The sequence below is a fragment of the Erithacus rubecula genome, assembly GCF_903797595.1.
Source record: "Erithacus rubecula genome assembly, chromosome: 2".
Classification (NCBI taxonomy): domain Eukaryota; kingdom Metazoa; phylum Chordata; class Aves; order Passeriformes; family Muscicapidae; genus Erithacus; species Erithacus rubecula.
Genome location: NC_136685.1, coordinates 51,823,090 through 51,845,747, shown reverse-complemented (window position 1 = coordinate 51,845,747; position 22,658 = coordinate 51,823,090). Strand labels below are relative to the sequence as shown.

Sequence of the window (22,658 nt, the reverse complement as noted above, 5' to 3'; positions counted from 1 at the left end):
TCTGTTCCTGTACAGTGGTGAGTAAAATCACATGCATTCCTAACTACATGGGTTACTCAGACCATAAAGGGTGTGCCAGATAGCATTAGTGACACAAGGTCTTATCCTACCTCTCTGACATCCACAGAAAACTCAACACTGCTTCTATTCCAGCCAACAACAAATGAATGGGCTCAAGAGAAGGTATCAGCTTTAGAGCTGCAGAAGGACTGCCAAGTTTCCTTTGAGCAGTTAGTAATAGGACATGGGAAAAGAAACAGGGTCAGACTTGATCCTTGTCTCATTTTTAAAAAATAGTAACAAAAAACCCCCAAACCCACGCCACACACAGTGCAGCATTCTCAGACTGCTGTCAGCTGGCACATGAAGAAACCTTTTAAATACATTAAAACAACCCATACTTTTTCTCCAGTATCATCAGTGACCCTTTAGCTGCTAGCTTTCAATACATAAGAAAACTTAAAACTTTCAGAAATTCATAAATTTGCTAATTTCTGATGATAATCTAGATAATCAAACAGTAGGAGAAAAAAGCAGGAGCTGTAAAGCCCCAGTTTAGAAGACCTGACTTAAACAGACAACTAAAACTTCTAGGGTGATGGAAAACAAGGATGGGAATTTAGTTCCAGTGCCCAAGAGCAACTTGCATATTAACAGATCCCATCCAACAAGAGGCAAAACTCCTTGCTGAAAAAGCAAATCAGTAAATAACTCTGAAAACGTAAAAGACATGTTAAAAAAAACCCCCAAACCTCTTTAATGCAAAGGATCTTACTCTCAAGCTTCTGTAAAAGTTTTAGCTCTCCTGCTTGAAAGAGAAATGCACATTGAATACTTTTGCATTTATAAGGCAAAAAACACAGAGTAGGATTGTTTCTGCCTGCAAAGCCAGAATTATAATAACACTCTCAGGATTCAAAGGCTCTTCCAGGTATAAAAATCCCTATCCATCCAAGTAGTTCAGTTTCAGAGATAAAAGGTACTTAGATCAGCATGACTTCCTAAAAATATATAGGAAAAAACTTTATTTTTTTCATTTGGCACATTATGTTACAATGAACGGGTCATATCATAAACAATAGAAAATTATAGGAGAAACTGGTCATGTCTTCATACAGGAAAGAATCACAGAGCAAGAATTTCAGATAATCCAATTGATCTATCATGCAAGACAGCAAGCCCAGAAACAAACAAATAGAAGTCTACCTGTTGGAGGTCCAATGTAATGGTCACATAATGATACTCAATTCCATTCTGGATACTAGGGCTTTGCCACCAAGTGTTCTTGCCATCAATTGCATTTGTTATGGGGTGTCTTTCTGTTAGGATAGGAGAAACATATAAATAAATTTCAAGGTTATTAGAAGATTCATTTATTTTTAGATCTGAAATCTAGATTTGAAGACAACTACAAAACTAGTAAGTCAGGACTTCAAAAAGAAAAAACAATAAATCAACTTTTCTTGTACTCATGAGCCACCAGTCATGCTTATTATTACTGGAACTATTACTGATCTGATGTTAGCTATTTAATTTTGGTTATTATCACAGGAAGGTCATTCAGAACATCTAACTGCAGAAGGCTCTCCCAATGCTACAGAAAATGCAGGCATTAAATCAAGAAAACACTTTCTGCACTCTTCCAAGGTTTCAAGTACTTCAAACTTAGTGAATGTTGCAACAGAAACAACAAAGCAAAAACCTGGAATATGGAGTGAAAGAAAAGCAGAGATTAAAAGCAGTACTGGTACTGGCATTTCTAAGTAATATGGAAATTATTCGAAATAATTCACAAATCATTACAGAGGAAATGATTCAGAAATCATTGCAGAATATATTCCTCAAATGGAAAACTTTCTGACTCACATACATGTATATAAGTTTTTTTTGGTTATAATCCATATCATAGTCCAAGATGCATTATTTTTCATGTCTATTTTACTCTGCTGCAGTGCCCCAATTGAATCCTAAATAAGGATACAAATTTATTTATAGAATTGAGTTTTTCCTGAATTTCAAGATCTTCTACATTATCAAAGTTTGCTTACTTAGTAATTTAGCACTATTTAGACTGAGAAAAATCACACTCAATATTTGAAGGTTATTTTTTGTGTTTCTCTCCTGTACAAAATGGAGAATAACCAAATCAGAATTTTAAAAGGTACAAGGATCTATACCTTGAAGTCCCTAATTTGCCAGAGCAAGCCTGTACATCATGAGGAAAATAACCCAAAGGAAATTCAAATAAAGAAATTTCTTCTATGCAAGTTCTATTTGCAAGAATATGAATCAGGAGAAAACCCTACCCCTCTTATTAAGAATTACTTCAGAACTGTCATGTTTTCTTGGTATAAAAGTGGAATATGATTCATTACTAGCTGGGCCTAGAATTGCAAATAATTACTTTATGAACTGATTAATTTACTTATTATTTAATTATTACTTAAATCGACCAGCCAGACTGATAGTCTTTGCATCTCTGGTTTTTTGCTATATCAACCACCAGTGGAGGACAGGAGTCCCAGCTCATTAAGGGAAGCCAGAATGCCTGGACATATTTAAAGATAGTGAAAAAAAAAGGAAGTGCTTTGTGGAATGAGTGAAGGCATAAACCTTTAATACTGAAAATGTCAACAGTTTCATTTAAATATTATTCAACAGTATTAGTGGGTAGCAACATTTACAAGTCAGAATTCTGGTACTAAAACTGATAAAGCTATAGGTAGCTTTATCTTTATATTGAAGAGAAAAGCAAAACCTGCCCTATACTTTACATGCTGACAGATCCCACAGCTCTGAACACTTTCTCAAATCTTGGTTTTAAATGAGTGGCAGCAAAACTCAGTGTAAATCAAACTCAGGGCTTTTTGGTGACTGCGACAGAAGCTGTCTAATTGGAAATTTTGATCAAAATCTCTTTGGATGAAATTGATATAAAGGCAAATCATCAGAAGGAGGATTGGGAGATGAATTAACTGTAATCACCATTATGAAAGTTTAATCATAATTAATCTGAAAATTGATTAATTGCTGGCATGTTTAGCTTATTTAAGAGGTAAGGGAGGAAAATACAAAATTTGTAAAAAGGACTGGATTGCAAATGCAGTTCAAGGACCTACCTCCCTGATGGATGGCAAGAGGGAGAACTTTGAGAGTGAGCCCATCAAACTGTGCACTTTAATTTGGACTCACATGTGATTAACCAGGGAAATTTTGTTCATTTCCTACTACAGTAATTAAGGGGAGGCACTCCAGACTCACACATTCCAGGGGGATCATTTAAAGTCTGGTTATATTACATGGCTCTCCTATTAACAAGCCATCTCTGTTTAAACAAGGCACTTTCCTTTGCCAAATGAATGTTTAAAGACCTTAAAATGAGATAAGATTGTCAAAAAGATCAGATATTATAAAGCTGGACTGACAAGTTTAGAAGAGAGTAGGAACAAGGAAACATAGATATAAATAATTCAGATGGGGTTTTTTATATGCACACACACACATATATATGTCTGAGTGTATACACATATTTTAGTATACACTGTCCAACATCATAGACAAGACAAAACAATATATCTGGTTTAGATTTGATTTTTGAAATAAGCAAGCTTCATATAGGAAAAAAACTTGGGTAATGTGCATGTGTCTCTAAATATCCATCTGTAAAATAGGAAAGTCTTTTGCACAGTCTCTGCCAGTCAGAATGCTTCCAAAACCTAGATTCTTCTCTGAGTGAAACACACTGCTATAACATAATCGTGTATGTTGATTGCTAAGAAAATCATATGACCTTCCCTCAGAAGGTGGCAGTTTCTGCAGTTAAAGAAGGCATTGAAACATGGAAAACAATCTGGAAAAAATAGATTGTAGATAAATTAAGATAGTCTACACTGAGAAAGTTACAAATAGCTTCACAAATATAAGATCAGGAGCAATTCAGCAGGAAAAGAAAGCATCTAAACTTTGCAATTGACAACTAACTGTCCTCAGTGGTGTTTCACCATTAGCAATGGGAAGTATCAAAGTATAACGTGAACAAGAATATATGATTATTCTGAAGCAAACCTGGATCTCTATGTAGTGCTAGTAAGAGCTCAGGTGAATTTTAACAAATATGAAAGCCTCTAGGAAGAATTCAGAGAACTGTAATTCATGCACTCAAGAGTTCTAAAAGATAAAACCTATGAGGAGAATGAAAGAAAAGATAGCTTAGTGTAGAAACTAGATAGAGCAGCAGCATCACCCCTTAATTAATTAGGTAAAATACTTTTTTTAAGAAAAACGGAGTAATAATCCATTCTTTGTATTCACTGAACTTAGGAAATATATAACATGAATTTCTGCATGGAGATGCAGATTAGCTTTTAGAAAAACACTTTATTTGGAGTGATGTAATTAGTGAGCCATAGTAGAAAGTGTGGCCATGGGAGGAAGTTTCTAAGGAGAATCCAAACAAAGCTTCTGTCTGGAAAGCTACAGCCACAGATAGCTCATCCTGTCTGGAACTAGCAGACATATTAAATGTCTTTTTTTTTTTTTTATCCTGTGGTTTTAAGCACATGCTTAAATGTCATGAGGTATAAATGTATCTGAGCTAAGTTTTATTGGAACACAATTGGAAAAAAATAATTATCTTCATGCTTCTGTGTCTGGCTTCTTTCAGCATTTTATGCATTTCACTAAAAAGCTGTCTTAAGTATCCCTATGTCCTCCACCATCTAGAGTGCCAGTATACCCATGAAAATCTAATAATTTTCAAGCTGTTCGTGTCTTTCACTGCAAGGTTATACAAAATTAAACTCGTATGACTTGACTTAGAAATTTTAGAATTTTTCTCCATTCTAATCTTCTCAACTATCAGAATAAACATGTCTGAAGAAGATGATGACAAATTCATACCTGGAAACTGATTTTGCTTCCATGTAATCTTTAAGAAAGCAGTATTAGCAAAAATCTATTTTAATATTAAAAACTAAACATTAAAACAAGCAGTACTCCATTACTTTATCTTTAATAGCCCAGGGAAACTGAATTTACTGGAATTTCAGATATTGCTTTGATTGGCCAAAATGTTCAAATTCCACATGTAGGTATGCAGGTAAAAGTCAGTTAGCTGTTTTTTACTCATGGTTAGTGTATATCAAAAGAATTCAACAACATCTGTAGATACTTAATTTTTTAAAATCTGAGTTTAGGTGCTCTGCTTTTCAGTACCTGAATCAGAAAGTTCAGTAGGAGGAGTGGCCAAAGAGATTTTGAAATACCTTAGAAGGGATGGTTCACCTGATTTAAAGAGAGACACACATTTCACAGGAATCAGGCTAGTGAACCACCATTATTTTTTTTCCTGAGTATCTACACCCTTTGAGAAAAAATCCTTTCCAAGGAGCAAAATGAAAACAGCACACATACGGTGTGGAACACGGCTCTTCTGATCACAGATGCGGCACTGAGGGTTCCTTGCCGGCTGCCCGGGTACGTGTTCAACGAGTTTGCAGTACATTTCCCGCCCCTTTTCTCCACAGGTAGCATTGGTTGTGATCAGAGCATTACTAGCCAGGTTCAACACTGCAGGAAACAGTCCTGAAAACAAAATAAAATAAAATAAAATCATAAACAAAAGCACAAGAGTCAAGGTGATTTTAGCAGAATAATCACAAGTGAATGTAACACATGTTGCAACATTAAAGTAAAAGCCTTCATTTTCAACAGCTATGGAAGGAATAAAGAACAACTTGGGATGTGTATCCAGAATTTAGACATCAGACTAAAGCCATTATATTGATGGGGTTCTTCCCATTCTTCTAAAATTCAAATTGGTACCTTCTGGTTATATCATGAACAACAGCAGGATGCCAAAGGAGAAAGTACAGAAACACACAAAGCCTCACAAAATTTTATGCTTCACAATCAAACCTTGTATTCCTACCAACTGGCCAATGTAACATTTTACACAATGTACTTATGAAAACTCTTTTATCATTCTTCTTTTCTGCTGACATCTCCATGGAAGAACATTTCCTCCACAGACTGCAGCACCCTGTTACTGTTCTGCTTAAGACTTCATAGACACCTTTGTCATCAGAACAGCTGGGTAATTCATCCAGCAACAGGAATAGCATATGCCATATTTCCCTTTCCTCAAGAAGAAAGTAATATATACGACATCATATCTTTTATGGTAGTGCTGTTGTTATTCTTCCAGGTGCACATGCTGAGTGATGTATTATAATTCTCATTCAGCACAGCATTTAAGCATGTCTGAGTGCTCTGCTGAGCCAAGTCATATGTAGCAGTAAGCAATAAAGATCATAAACCATATGAAGAATATTCATTAAGGTGGGTTACTGTCCTTCCCACTAAGTACTGATCAAAACTTTTGAGCCGTAATAAATTGATCCACAGAGACAAACTGATAGCATGTGTTGAATATATATATTAGTAACCCTCGCATTAAATCAACCAGCTTTGCATCTTCAAAAGCAAATATGCCATGGCAAATGTTAAAACAAAAAAGGCCAACCAACCAACAAAAAGGCTTATGTATGGACTCTTGGGATCACTTTTAGATTCATTTTATGGCAATTTCAACTGGCCCAAAACTCACTCTTTTGCAATTCATTCAGCTTCCAACACTATTATACCATTAGAAACTTAAAGTTTTAATAAAAAATGAATTGATCAATATTGAACTCTGGTAAAGCTCCCTTTATAATGGCATTTCTTTTCATCCTCCTCAAATGGACAACACTCTTCAAATGACTCCTTTCTGTCCTTTAACACTAGTCTCCTGCTTGCCTCTGCAATTAACCTGTGTGCCATTTAATTACCAAGCTTGGCTGGTCAAGGTACAGCTGTTCTTTGACATTGTGAGTTAGTGACTCTCACGCTCACTTTAAAACCATGTGTAAATATAATGCTTGAACAAGAGAGCCAATTAGTTACTAGCCTGTCCAAGTTGTGCAGTCAATCAATACTTGAGATTTTATTGATCACGTAGCTTGGTCCTTCTGTATAGATTAAAGCTCATGTTCATCACATTTTAAAATCTCTACAGTTGTTAATGCATTTTTATTCACTGCATTCACTGGTATTTTCTGCCTTCTTTGATGGGGCCACATGGTAAAAATCTGTATAAGCATTAGTAGAGTAGATGAATTAATAGCTGTGGAACTTCCTATGTTGACTGACAGCCTCATTATTCTCTTTTTAGGCTGTACAAAGTTAATAGTGTAGAAGCCAGTAATCATTTAGTGTTAACAAAGAGTCTGGCATGTGGTTCAGAACTAAGTATTTTAAGCCCTCAAAAGTGAACCTCATACAAAGGACAGAATGATCTTACATGCAAAGAATTGCAGTACATGGCATCAGGAGAATAAATCCTTCAAAAAGAGCTGAAAGAGAGCAGCCAGAGACTCTCCAGATTCAAACAGCTATAAAAATATTACCTGTTCCATGTCTACCATAAATCACCATTTTTCGAAATTTTAACAGAAGCTTTAAATATAAGATGAGCAAATAAATAAAGACTACTTAAGAAACTAATTTATTAGAACATAACTTTACCCTTGGGTCACTTCTTTACTGTACAGAGTAGCTTATGGGAAAGCTACCAAACTCAGCTATCCATACCCAGTACAAACACAGGCAGCAAAACAAGTATTGGGTGTTTCACTGAAGAGCCTCACAGAATTAATTCCCCACAGGCTTGGAGAGACAGGCAAAGAGCAAAAGATGCACAGTACAGCCAGCACTTCACCTTTGCTATTGACTAATTCCTCAGCCCTGGGGTTTTAACAAGTAATAATTAACAACTACATACTCAAACTTTTTTTTTTAAAATCTTTATTTTCAAGGAACAGGGGGCTGGGCTCAATAGGTCTTATGAGTCCCTTCCAACTCAAGATACTCTATGATTCTATAATATTTCTTTGTACAGCCCAACAGAAGGCTTTGCTTTAAAAGGACATTAGATGTGCAAGCCTGATAGAATGAAAGTAGCAATAATATTCATATTGATTTCTAGCAGTTACATATAGATACATACATTTTCACAACAGAGGCATGACATACACAAATGGAAACCACTGTCTTGAAACTTTTAGCTAGGCCTTTTGAATAGGAAATAAAAATGGGTATGTTTACAATGCTAATGTATCTGGTCACTTTTTCTGAGATTTACATCCTAGAAATTCATCTTTCAATCATAAATTCCCAGGGAAAAAAGCATAAGAACTCTAGATAGATCAGTTAATTTTTTGGCTTATTTTTCATTACAATAATCATACACAATAAATAATTAAAAACTGGCATACTAGTTTTGCAACTCTTCCATTCAATTTCCCAATAAATTTTAAAGTTTGTTGTTATCAATCCCACCTTGAATTCTACAGGCATCCTCCCATCAAACACTTCCAAAACTATGAGCTGCTAAAATTAGAGCTCTTTCTTTATTGCCAAATGCATTTTGTAAACCTTTGTTCCAGTGCAAAGACTGGATAAAATGCCTCTGAGCCACAAACACATCATCTCTATTTTGTGTAGCTGAAGTGCAAGCAGAAAAATTCAACTCCCTTCAACTGCCAGCTACATCAATCTTTTCTCTCCTTTGTGTCACTGGGTAGAATCATATTAGCATTAATTTATATCTGTAAAAAAATAACAAAATTCTAACAATTGCATGAAGGAAATAGGGAGAAAAGACTGGCTTTTAATTAGGTAGTGGGTTTTTAGCAAATTGGGCTCAATTTCTGGTTTTCAAAGGACTTCTGCTGTGTGAAGAGAAAGAGTATCAGATTCTCCTCTGTGAAATGGGCATGGTCATCTTTCTGCTTTACACTCTGGTTTTTAAGCATAGAACATATTCCATACAGATTTTAGTGCATGGAAACACAATAGAAAGTTTGTTTAGTGTTGACAGGTGATTAAACTACGAAAGGCAAATAACACAGGAATTAATCAAATTATTTAAAGTGGTGTACAACGCACAGGTAATCAAGCATGCTGCTCAAGTCACTAGAGAATTAACGATGATAAGTTTAGAATGCATTTTCATTAGAAACAGTTCTAGAAAAAAAAATGTAAAATGAAAAGCAGAAAATAAACTGGATTTTCTTGCCTACAAATCCCTATGTACTCACGTTTTACACTGCCGCTGTTCTACTTAAGTAGGTGTGGTATCAAGGTACTTAAAACATTTTTTTTTCTTTTATAATGGGTCCTGGATCAAAGCACATCTAGATATCTGTCTTAAAGATAAAAATAGTGGCTGCTTGGTTTTTTTCATGGATGCCTCAAGAGCCATCCTTTATTAATACTAAAATTCTCTGGAGACACTGGCACACGTCAGTGATTCACTGAGTTCAACACATTTAGACTAGTAAACAGATTTTTACAAGATTCCACAAACGATATTAAAGGAAGTAACCCACCAGAACACAAGAAGAAATGACCTCTTATAAGGTCAGAATTAAAAAATGGAGAATAGCAGTGGAAAACCATAGCTATCTTTTCTGAATCCTGTTCTGTTCCAACACCAACATAAGAAACTTATAAAAGAAATAAAAATTAAGATGACTGCTTGATTATGATAAAAATTTTTCAGAAAAATTAAAATAAGTGTAGACTACAGAGTGGTAGAAAAATTCCATAGACTGGTTTGTCTAGGCAATAAAATGGCATATGAAATCAAGGAATTGAACTTAATACACAGGGAGAAATATGATCACTTCTGCACTAGCTATTATCAGTCCTGAAAGAGTTATTCTTGATATTTCCATAAAAATATTAGCTCAAGGAATAGAAACAAAATGTCATTACATTATTGCATAAATCCATCTGTACTGATAACTCAAATACTGTATGGTATCCTTACCTCTCATCTCCAAAAGGAAATGGTAGAGCTAAAAAAATGAAGGAAATTGTGACAAGCACAGCTGTGGAACAGCTTCTGAATGTGGACATGAATAGGCTATAAGTTTTCTACTGGAAAAAAGACAGATTGGGAGATGTATAAAATTATGTAATTGCATACAAAATCATAAATGGCTTTAATAAGTAAATCTTTGGAGTGAACATGGTAAGTTTAGTTATCCTTCTACCACAAATTGAAGGTGCTGAGTCAATTTATCAGACAGATGTTTTCTTCACTGATTCGGACATTTTTCCTGTTTATAAATGGAGCTGCTTTTCAGCATGATGGCAATTAAATTCTAGAATAGAAGAATAAGTTATATAATAAAATATTTTTATTCCAAAGGCAAGAATGGATTAAAAACCAATTAGATTAATACAAAGAACAAGAGTTCATCCAGAGCTGTTAAACATGAATGGCTTGTGTTTAATTGCCAGTTCAGAATATCCCTAAATCACTAGCTGATGCAGAGCCTTTCCTAGGGAAGACTCCTTTACATCTTTCCTCAATATTGCGGCTGATTGGTTGTCTGTAGCTTTTTCTTACTAAGGCTGGTAGCATATACATCCCAAGAACAAGTATCATCCAAAATGAAACAGAAAATATGAACTTAATTTTGTGTGGTATTGCTAATGAAACTGCAATATCTTTGCCAGTATTCAATTATTTCACCAGCCATTGTACCATATACTACCTGCCATTAATACCTTGCACCCTGCATAGAGGTTTCCTCAATGGCTATTCATTCTATAGAATATATCTTGTTCTATAGATCCTCTATAGAACATTCTCTGGAGCCTGGCAATTCCCTTGCAGTTTTCTGCAAAGTATCATTACCTAATTAATTTTCTTATGTTTTCCTTATTTTCACTGCATAAAGGAAAATAACAGCCCAGCTTCATGTGTTTTCCTTTATCTACTTTTCATGAGTTCTCACCAATATTCAGCTCATATAAGCTCCAGGAGTATTGGTGGAATAAAACCTACCAATCTGATGCCTGGCACCCTGCCCTGCTTTGTCATGCCCTATTACCTACTTCCCTGCCAAACTGACAGATTTTCCACGTGCTTTATTGCAATAGTGGAGATCAGCAGAAGCAGATGAGCTACACAAGTAGCAGGCACAAGACATTTTCATAAAGCCTGTCAGCTGCTGAATTCAGTCTCATTCTCACTCTCACTCCCTTCTGAAACAGCACTGTTTGATTGACCTTCAGAGCCCACTGAGTTGATTTCCCTAGCTGAGAGAAGATGGAGGGATTCTAGAGGGAAATCAAAGATATTAACTGCATCTCCAGCTGCCGAATGGTGATTACAGGTTCATTATAAAGTGGGGATAGTCACTGTGGTAACCTACTTTTAAAATGTGTCAAGAAGCAGCGACAGTAAAGGAGGGCTACAGGAAACAGACATGAATGTAAATAAAATAATTACCTTGCACTTTAGTGTTCCTACCATTCACCAGTTCTGACATATTTTTCTTTCCTTCCTTTCATATAACTCAAGGAGAATTGTAAATCCTGTTTCAATCACATAACCTACAGAGCAACTGGTGGGGTAAGTCTCACTAGAATTTCACTCCAGCACTACAATGGGAGCACAAGAAAGGAACCAAGACCAAGATTATAATCTCTGTTAGACTTCAGCTACTGCGCAGAGGAAAGAGCAGACATCTTAAATGAGAAAAAAGGAACCACCATAGGTGCTTGACAGAAGATGGAAGACAGCAGCAGAGATCTCTGCATGGAGACAAAGGAAAGAACTCTCTGAGTGGGAGAGACTGGAAGAGAGAAAATTGAAAGAAAGACCACTGCAAAGATACTCATAGAGCCCATAACTCTTCTTCTTTACTGAAGATTGTTAGCATACTGAAATTTGCATCCAGTATTATTTAATGTCTATACTGTGGTTTGATTACACAGAGATAAGATCAGCATCTCATTTTACTGAGGGTAAAAAGAATATAAATAATTGCAGTGCCTGCACATACAAGCAAAATGTCAACTTTAAAAAATCAGTATTGATTTTTAATAGCTTTTTTTAAAGTATTTCCAAGATGGAAGACAAACTTTGGTTTACCAGCTCTGGGATTTCTTTGTGTCTTATTAAAGCATTAGAAGAGAGAAAATGTTTTTCTGCTTCAAAGAAAGCTCTGGTAAGACCTGCATATTCCTCTTCTCTCTTCTAAACAGACCAGTATTTGGCACTGCTTACTTCCTTCAATCTTCTCAAAATATCCCCAGTCTCTTCAAAGAAGCAAATAAAACAGCCTGCCTAAATATGTCTAACTTTTCAAGCCAATCTTCCTAGTCTATAGAGCACTTTGAAATGTTCATGCAGTCAAACAGAGCTGTTTGCCACAGAATTTGTACTAAAAAGACAAAAGAGAATATGTCAATTTCCCATGTTCTAAGAACTGTCATTGGAAAAAGAGAGACTTGTCTGCTGCAGCGCAGAGCTGTGCTAGGCTGTGGGAACACAGTGGGGAGAAAAAACTGGGACAAAACAAAACAAAATGTTGCAGCACTGAATTGCTTCCAGCTGTGCACAACAGGGAGTAACTTAATGCACTCTACCCACAATGTAGATGAATACTTTTATACAACTAGAAAATAAACCCAATTTGAAGAAATAGCTGTCCAGACACAACAGAGCATACAGACTGAAAAAAAAAAAAAAAAAAAAAAAAAAAAAAATGGCACTATGATCATTTGTCCAAAGGAAAACAAAGTGGAAAACAAATGTTTCGGTACCCATTTATGTCAGTTGCCCCAAATCACTGTGCATTACAGTACTGTTCAGCAGACAGCCTTTTTTCCTTCCAAAGGAAGTGGAAAAATAGTTTTGATGTCATAGAGACAGCTTGCTTTTACTTAAAAGTGATTTTCTCTATTCATTCTAAACAACATTACGTACACCCTCCTGCATATATATCTTCAACACAAAAAAAAACGGAGTATGGAACACAAAGCCAAAGAAGCTTGATAGCAAATCTAACTATAATCCTTACATAGTAGCAGACATATCTGAAAGAGGGTATATCGATTATCTAGTAATATTGCTTTACCTCTCCACAGCTCACAGCACTGAAAACCTGTAGGGACTTTGCTTATTTTAACAGCAAAACTCCGTCACTTTTACATATTGGAGACCGAGTGAAATAATCACTACTGGCTTACCCCAATATTCCATTGTACTAAATATAGAAGCATCCTCCCTGCTTTGCAATGAATTTTCTTTTTTCCCAGAGCTGTCATAAATGGTTGTTTTGCAAAAGAGAACAGGAAAACACAGGTGAAGATGAAATCCTGTCTCCTTGACATCTGTGACAGAACTCCCACTGAATCAAAAATCCAAAGTATAAACGCTTAATGGACATCTCATTTTCAAAGGTATTTACATGCCCAGCCTCAGTCAGACACCCACTGATTTTCAAATTTATTCCATCTGTATTCTGACAAAAATTTTGAAGGGCAAAATCCCAGTTGTACAAATACCTTATCTGTAGAAAGAGTGCACTATGCATGAAGAAGCAAGCAGCAGTGCACTCTGTACAGTTATTTCCTTTTATTTTTTAATGACCACATGATCTTGATTAAAACTTCTGCAATTCAGCAGCATGGTCCTGGGTAGCCAAGCAGGCCTAACAAGAAAAATAAAACAACCTCTGAGAGACCAAAGTGTTCTGCAAACAGGAATTTTCCCCAAATCACGTGTCTTCTGTTCTCAGATAGTATACGCCACTTTACAACCTTCCCAAACTGCAGGACATGGCTAAAAATTTCCATTTTTATTCCATCCCCACGACTGAGTACCAAGGTCTCTATGCTAAGAAGACATACTCATGTACTTCTCTCATTTGCAAACAGACAGCAAGACACAGACCTGTATGATTTGTCTATCCCGTCATTGAAAGAGAAAAGAAAAAAAGTAAGCATGAAAAACAGAGAAAACTAAATCAAAATTTCTCAAAGGTAGGATAGAGCCTGGGAAAATCAGTGCCTCCAGATGCAATTTACTGATGACTTTTGACTTGATAAAGTTTTTGCTTTATGAAAAAAGGCTCTGCTATGCATTGTCTTGGACACTAAAGAATATAAAGAATATTACTATTTTTGCAATAACTTCAAAATCAATGACTATTAAAACCACATAGGAAAGTCGTAATTAGTTACTGCACCCTTGAGTTTCCAATACTGTCAACTTAAACAGAAAGACTGAGATATATATATAAGACTGAGTGTTCTTCTACAAGAGGCAACAAAAGGCATGTTATAGGGGCTAATAAAAGTCATCCATCTATTCACTATCATCTAACTGACAAAAAGAAAAAATCCAAACTGAATCTAATTTTATGAAACCAAAGAGCAAATGGAAAAACTGATCTTACCATATGTAAGAGACTCTGTGCACTTACACTTACCCTGAGGATTCAGATTAAAACAATTTGAAGTGTTTCAACTGATGAGCTTGAATAAACATGAAGTTCAATTTTCATTCTTTGAACTGATTTACTTCTCACTATTCTGCTGTAATGCTGTACAAACACATACTGATAAGGATTATAAATTTTCAACATATTCTGGTAAAATGCGAGATCACCAATTAGCAATTTCTATGCAGAGTTCTTAAGAACTGTCTTCAGAGGATTAGGAATCACTGAGGCTGAAAGGGACCTCATATCTAGCCTAAACCCCTGCTCAAGTAGGGTCATGGGAGCAGATGGCCAGGAGTGTGGAACTGAGTATTCCTAAGGATGCAAACTCTACAGCCCCTCTGGGCAATATATTTCATTGTCTGACTATATTTATAGTAAAAAAAAAAAAAAGTGTTTTCCTCTGTTTAAATGGAATTTCCTGTATATCTATTTGTGCTCATTATCTTTTGTCCTGTCACTGGTTACCACTGAAAAAAAGTTAGGATATATCTTCCATATCAACCCTCAACACATATTGATACACATGTTCATAAAATCTCCTGGTCATTTCCCCAGACTAAGCAACCCCAGCCCTCTCAGCCTCTACTTATAGAGCAGACACTCCAATTCCTTAATCATCTTCCCAGCCTTTTGCTGGACTTGCTCTAACATGTCCATGTCTCTCTTGTACTGAGGAGCCCAGAGCAGGACTCATCTCTTCAGGTGTGCTCTCATCACTGCTGAGCTGACAGGGAATGATCACCTCCCTCAGTCTGCTGTGGACATTCTAATTAATGCACCCCGTTTGCTTTTTTTTTGCCACACTGCAGGCTCATGTTCAGCTTGTCCACCAGGACACCCAGCTCCTCCTCTGCAAAGCTGTTTTCCAGCCACTTGGCCCCAGTTTGTACTGGTGCATGGGGCTGTCCCTCCCCACATGCCAGACTTTGCACTTCCTTTTGCTGAACTTCATAAGGTCAGTCCATTTCTCCAGCCTGCCAATGCCCTTCTGGCATATCAACCAATCTGTCCAACCCTATATTGCCTGCAAACCTCCCAAGGGTACACTCTGCCCCACCATCCAGGTCATTAACAAAGATGTTACATGGTACTGGTCCCAGTACTGACAGCCAGTGCCTGCCTAGGGATCACTAATAACCTGCCTCCAGGTGGACTTTGTGCCACTGACACAGCCATTCAGATCTACCAGTTTTTCATCTACTTTGCTGTCCACTTCTCTGGCCTATTTTTAATCAGCTTTTCTTTGAGGACGTTTCTGAAACAGCATCAAAAGCCCTAATAAAGCTGAGATAAATAACATTCATTCTTCTCCTTTCAACCACCAAGTCTGTTACCTCATCATAGAAGTCCATGAGGCTGGCTAATCACAAACTGTCCTCCAAAAATCCATGTGGTCCTAAAACCATCATTTTAGCTACATGAACCATTCACACCTAGCATTTTATGTGTGTGTGTTACTTAACCCATGCCATAAAATATCCTATTAAAAGGAGAACTAATTTGCCTTTCTCAGATTATACTTTAAGGCCACACACCTTTGATCTGTTCAATTTCAATATGTGTAAAGCAAAATTAGCAAGATCAAGGCCTTCAGTGATTACAGTATCAAGGCAGAATGCAAAACATATTTTTCTCATCTTAGACTCTCAGCTTCTCATAGAACAGAACAGGTTAGCTGTTTCTGTTTCATTTCCATACAGACAGTATTCTGGGGCATGAATTAGCTGAATAACTGAGAAATACCACAAATAACAAAAAAAGCACTATAAATTGAAAAATTAAATTGTATATTTGTGTAGTAGTAGTACTACAATATATTGAATCAAAAATTGTCCAGCTACATATGAGAATATGAAAGAATATTGTGAACTCTCTTTGTCAGTTTTACAGTATTCTTTTATTCTAGTATATTGAAATAGTTCTTGTGTTCACCTAAATTTGTTTACCAGAAACTTTGCTGCAAAAGGGCTCCTAAATATATGTAAGAGCTGTAGTACTGTATTTATATATTGCTAAATTTTATATATATATATGTAATATATGCAGATATGAAAATACAATAGATAGTGCATCTGTATCTGTAGTCACAGTAGTAAATTTAAAATTCTTCCTATTTAATTAAGAGAACAGAATGAATGCAAGATTTCAATATATTTTAATATTTATTTTGTGAGAAAAAATATTTAATAACACTTATTTTCTCCATGAGAAAAATTTACAGATAATTTCCCTGCCTTCCATATATTTTGTCCCCTTACTTGAACTGTGACTGAAGGGAAAAATCAAATGAGGTCTGAGCAGATGGCTTTCAGCAAACCAGTGACAACATAGCATGGTTTAGAATTAGACAGAAAATGTGCAACCTGGTATATAATTTCTGCTTGTAACTGCCAAAGACATCTGGCTTAGAATATAAGCCAGCTTGAAAATCCCTACACATACTTGCTTTATCATTCATGAAAAATGAATTATATCAGTATCTCTTAATACTTCTCTGTTAAAGCTGTGCCTATCTGTATTAGTGGAAACCATCCTTTTCTTCTTTATAAAAGTAGACTCAGAGCCATCACAGATGTCACATCTTTAGATTCCATTAAAATCAGTCAGAACTGCATGCAGATGAATCCCTGCACATTGCTTTAAAAATGCATGGCATGACACATCAAGGAAAGGAATTCTTCAGGTCTTCCAACAGGATTTTAACAAGTTTCAGTGGTACTGCAGTCACTAATATGACATTTATTTGCATAATTAAAGGTTTTAGCAATGGACTCTCAGCTGGAAACAAACTGTTTGTTTTTCAGAAGTATGAATTAAAAGTACATCTCTTGGGTTTCCCTTTGGCTGTTCTCACTGTTCAGAAAGTTAGCAAAATGCCCCCCTCCCCGTGCAGTTTTCATGTTCCCCACAGTTATGCATAGCAACAGCTTTTTATGCAACTTTTTCTGATTAACAGAAGTTGCTTTCAGTCATTCAGGCAAGAGACTGCTCCATTCATGGGGACCTTTGACACTTTTTGATTCTGCAAGAACTGTCCCCTGAAACACACAGTTCCACATTATGCAATGATACTTCTAGCAATAGTATTGACAAGACACAGCTGATTGACTGAACCATATAAGAATTACATTTGAAATGTTAAGGTCTTTGTAGATTTAGCAAGTCAGTAACACCCTCAAGAATAGCTGTGTTCATTGGCTCTAATTTAAAACTAATTCTAAAACTTAAGTGTTCTCTGAATCAGTTGGACTGGGAAAGAGGAAGGGATGGAGAGGCCCAAAAAAACAGAGCTCAATAGGTTAGAAGAGTGACAGGTTTAAGTGCTTGTAATTGTGTAAATTCACAACAACCAGAGCTGGATGATAAAGGCACCTACTTATGCTGTCCAAGTTACAGTGATACACTTGATTATCCTTTCCATGGAGTCTAGTTACTGAGAATGGAATTGAAGGGAACAATTTCTTGATCAGTGAAAGTCCAGAAAAGGGGAAGAACTTAGAACAGGTACTGAGAGTTGAAACAATCAGAAAACCTAATACTGCAGATAGGTAGTAATGAAACTCAGCACTCCTTTTATGGAAAACTGGATGTATTTTGATATATGAGCTGGAGCAGATGGTAGAGCAGGAGAAGCTCCTTTTGCAGACAAAACAAGGGGATAAACACAGACAACAAAAGAGAAAGGGTTAGAAACAGGAAGTCCCTGAAAGGAAGAAGATAGATACACTTTTATAAGACAAAAGGATAAAAGAACATTCAGCAGATGTATCTGAATTCTAAATGCAGAGGAAAGGGTGATCAAGAGACCACCAGTTTTGGCAGCCCTTCTGCTTTTGAAACCCACAGCACCTGAAGAGAAGCAGGAAGACAAGGGGAGCACACACGACCCAGGGGTGTGGGCAGTGACACGTGGAGATGCGCTGCATGTCTCACTTCGGGACACAGAGTAAAAAAGGCAATACATGAAGTGGGAGCAGTAGAGCACAGAGGGATTCCAGGCTGAAAACAGAACATCAATAAGCACATTTAGCAGTGAGAGACAAGAAGTTGTGTAACAGAGAAAACTTGTAAGAAACAAGTCAAAGGCTGTTCCCAAAGAGAGGAAAGATGATTGGAAACTCTTACACAACAAATTTGGGTGGGAACACATAACTCTGGTTACTAAGAATACAAAGACTGTAATCTTCTCCTTACACCCCAGGGGAAAAAAGAGCCTCCTTTTATGAAGGACAACAGAAGCCATCACCCCAATGTAAAAAAAAAAAATAAAATTGCAAGATAGACTGGAATAATTTCTACAGGCACAGTGGGAGAGACTGAGAATTTTCTTCAGAGTAATTTTCTGTGGAAAGGGCTTCCAACTGTGCAATGGCCACTGTAGAATCAGCAAAGAACAAAATGCCTGAAACCATATCTCTTCATTTGAAAGTTTTAATTCTAAAATTTTGTTTGCATTTTCTAACAAAGAAAGAATATTGATTCTTATCGATTTTTTTCCTCTAACTAGTGCAGAGTCATATCTACTAACACATCTCAGCTTCTGTTATACACTAATAGTGTCCCCTCTCCTTAACATCCCATGCCTAATTTTGAGTCTAAGAGAACTTCTTTTACATCTCTATCATAAATCCTTGGACTGAAGTTTCTGAAAAAGTTAGTAATCAGTACCAAGTCTCCTCACTCTTCTAGGATAAAGTAATAATACAAGCACTGTCTTTGAACCTTCATGAAACCCAACTGTACACATAATTATTAGACTCTGCATTATTTGAGTGCCACATAAAGAAGCTGAAAAAAAGATTCTGAAAAAAATACACAAATTAATTCCCTCTGAAAGATTTATGTTTGAAATATTTTCATTATGGGACCCTTATCACAAAGATAGGACTATTGGAAGTAATTAAAGGGCATATATAGTAAACATATTCTTATTTTAATCTACACTTTACACGTTCCCCATGTGTTTGCATTACACAGGGAACCTTCAATGTTGGGTTGGGTGTGAAGTAGCCATTCTCATGCAGTCTATGACCTAACTCTGTAAATACTGATCTTTATGTCTTTTCATGTAACTATTACTTTCAGGCAGCAGACAATTCCACTCAGCATTACCTAGCATAAAATATATCTTTCTCTACTCTAAATATATTAACCTATATTAATCTTGGCATCTTTGCAGTGCATTCAGCTGTTTCTAGACTAGGACCAAGGCAAAGCCACTTGAAATTTACTACAGTTCTCAGGCAGCACACCAGCAGGAACCAGGGAAGCTTTGAATAACACCAGAGAGAATCACCATATTTTCAACCCTTTAGATCTTACAACATGCCTAAATGTGTCCTTTTTGATAAGTTTTTATCAATTTATTGAAAAAATTGAATTTGTAAGACAGTGGAGATCAGTTTAATATCCTGTGACAGGAAATTTTCTTTTATTAGGAACACAGAAGCTATCCAGTTATTGGAAAGATAACAGAAATACACATTTCAATTAATTCTTCATATTACAAAAGAACCCCTAGGGTCATCTTTAGCCAACTACTCAACTCAAATTAGAACTATTCACAAATATCCCTCAAAGATTTATACTCAACTGCAAGCCCACCTCTCATATAATCAATATCTGAGAGATATAGTTCACCTGGGTTGGTGGATGGGTTTTCTGTGGTAGTGGTTTCTCTCTGTAAGATGATATTGCTGGTCTTTATCCTTTCTTAAATAATGGTTCAATTGACTCAATGTAGTTGAGGCCAAGTAAAAGTACCCCCTGCTGTCATGTAGCACAATTCCATTTTCTGCTGATTCTTGTGGGATGCTCATACTTGATTCACCTTGCTCCAAGCCTTGACAAAAACATGTAATGTTACTATTTTATCATCTTAGAGTTTTCTGTTCTTTTAATCAATATGCATTCTAATCCTTCTTCCCTATTTTAATTGGATTCTACTGACTATTTTTATCACACAGTTGATCTCCAGCATGAAATTGTACTGTATCAAATGAGATTATAATCTCTATACACAGACTAGATTTGAGCTCTTGTGCTCTCATCGGAAAGAAACCTAATGGAGAAATCTGAAGGATAAATACTGTAGTTCCTGCAGAGTGACAAGTCTCCAAAGACAGTTCTGCAAGAATCTGAATCTCTCATTTAAGGGAGACCTGGTATTAAAAAGCCAAGGCTATTTTTTTTCTTCTATGGCTCCCTCTCAAGCACCTCTACGAGATTTTATTTATAATATTCTCCTTGAAACACACAGGGAAGGGGACTGGAATTCCCATATTATAGGCACATTCATGACACTGATTGTGTACAGTACAATTTATCTTTAATACTCTGATTTTAGATGACTGTTAAGATGAGGAGGCTACATATCTAAAGCAACTCCAAAAACAATGTTATTAAAAGAAGTTCCTAGCAGTATGTTTTGAAAATCTTAATGTGAGGACTATCATCTGTCCCTGGCTATACCTGCAATCTATTCTGTGCATATGAGGCTTAGGTCCAGGCACAGAAGGCTTCATTCCCACTACACACAGCTGCCATTCCCACTGGGATTCCAATGGCCTAGGGCAGCTTCTCGTGATAGAATCACTCCCCAACTAGATGCGAAGTAAAACTGGAACAGTCCATTTTTAAAACAAATTCTTCAGGCATTTAGGTCTCAATAACCATTTCCTTAAGCCTTTTTTCAGTTCTTACCAGACTTTATACCAGTATAGGAATTATTTTCCCCATTATACTGTCTTTTTTTTAATGCTACTAACTACTATGCTCTCAGTCTTTTTGGTTCTAAAAAAATAACATATCTGAATGACCAGATGGCTTTCCCATGGGCAAGACACTGAAATAACATAGGCATAAAAAATATAAAACAAAATATCCATTTATAAGAATGGAAAATTTGGCAAGTGGAATTATTTATGAAAATGTGAATATGCAGTTATGAAGAGACATAAATTACATATATGAACCAAAAATCTGTAAAATAAACCTCTGAACTGCCAACACCTAGAGAAAGAGGCTCTGAAGTTAGGGAAGATCAGGGGTGTTTCTTCAAGTTCAAAAAGACCCATTGGTTTTAACTGGAAGAACTCATATCCACTTGATGCAGGCAACACAAGGTACTGTCAATTCAACAGGAAAAACTTCATATATGGTTTTCTTACACAATTTCCATGTTATTGTTTTATTCGTTTCCATTTTTACTATAAGCCTGCTTTTAAAAGCATAACATTTCTTTTCTATTAGAGCATTGTGCTTGTAAACAAAGACAAAACAAAACCCATGAATTTCTTTCATGTGGCACTCCATAAAGGATGGGATTTGCTTCCCTCCGTTTCTGTCACTTTTGAGAGGTTTAAGTTAAAAGAAATGGAAATAGCTTTTAAAAATTCCACTGCCATGAAGTATACACTTATGAATCAATCACAGTAATGTCTGGAAGGCAAAATATCAAAGTTCTGCTTCAAACTCTACTGATTTATTCTGAGACCCATATTAAAACTCTTTCTCCACATCTGTAAAATGGAGATAATATCTGCCCTGTTTTATAAAAGATATGGAAATTATGTTGGAAGAAAAGGTCTAGAGGTAAAAAAAATTAAATATATTTACATATGTACTTTTTCATCCTGAAGTTGCAACATCTAAATATATCTTTTATGATTTCTAATAAACAGGAAAAAAGTGTACCTTTCCTTTTTGACATAGGAGATTAAGGAAAGGCAAAGGGTACCTTTCATTCTGGAAACACACCACTTACCTGGTTAGGGAAGAACAAACAGACATATATATACACACATAAGTAAATTAAGGTAGGCCACTCCAAGACACTTCTCATGAACCATTTATTTAAATATAATGTTCAAATATTAAAATCTGACAATGTCCTTCATTGTCACATTGCATATTGCAGCTTTTAAATCAGCTGCAATATGCAATGTGACAAAATTACATTTCATCTTTTAAACAGAGGGGATCCTTTCTGTCTGTCTCAAACATTAACACCGAAAACAGATAATGCTGACTCTGACTCCCTTTGCAAAGGAACTTTAAGATATGCAGAATAATTCATTAGATATTTTAGAATTTAGAATTCTCTTAGATATTTTAGAATTCCCTTTGTGAGGAAATTCCCAATCCAGCAGTTACCCAGTTTAACAGACACTTAGACATCATGGCAATGAGTGCAGAAAAAAAACCAAAAAAGACTAGAAAATTTCAGTAAAAAATGCTAAATAAACACAGCAAGAAAACTAGTGTGAGGCTCTTCAATAGCTCTGCAATCTTCCAGAATTCTTCTCC

The 22,658-nt window shown here is 36.0% G+C and overlaps 1 protein-coding gene across 7 annotated transcripts in view; it reads right to left on the bottom strand.

Annotated features, from left to right (window-relative positions):
• Positions 1 to 22,658, bottom strand: part of LAMA2 (laminin subunit alpha 2) — a 332,349-nt gene that overhangs the window by 247,891 nt on the left and 61,800 nt on the right. For all 7 annotated transcript variants that reach the window (XM_079297887.1, XM_079297888.1, XM_079297889.1 and 4 more), the window contains exons 2-3: positions 5,413 to 5,583; positions 1,207 to 1,319 (exon numbers count right to left, since the gene is read on the bottom strand). In XM_079297887.1, coding sequence (XP_079154013.1) covers positions 1,207 to 1,319; positions 5,413 to 5,583 — 284 coding nt within the window. The remainder of the gene's footprint in view (positions 1 to 1,206; positions 1,320 to 5,412; positions 5,584 to 22,658) is intronic.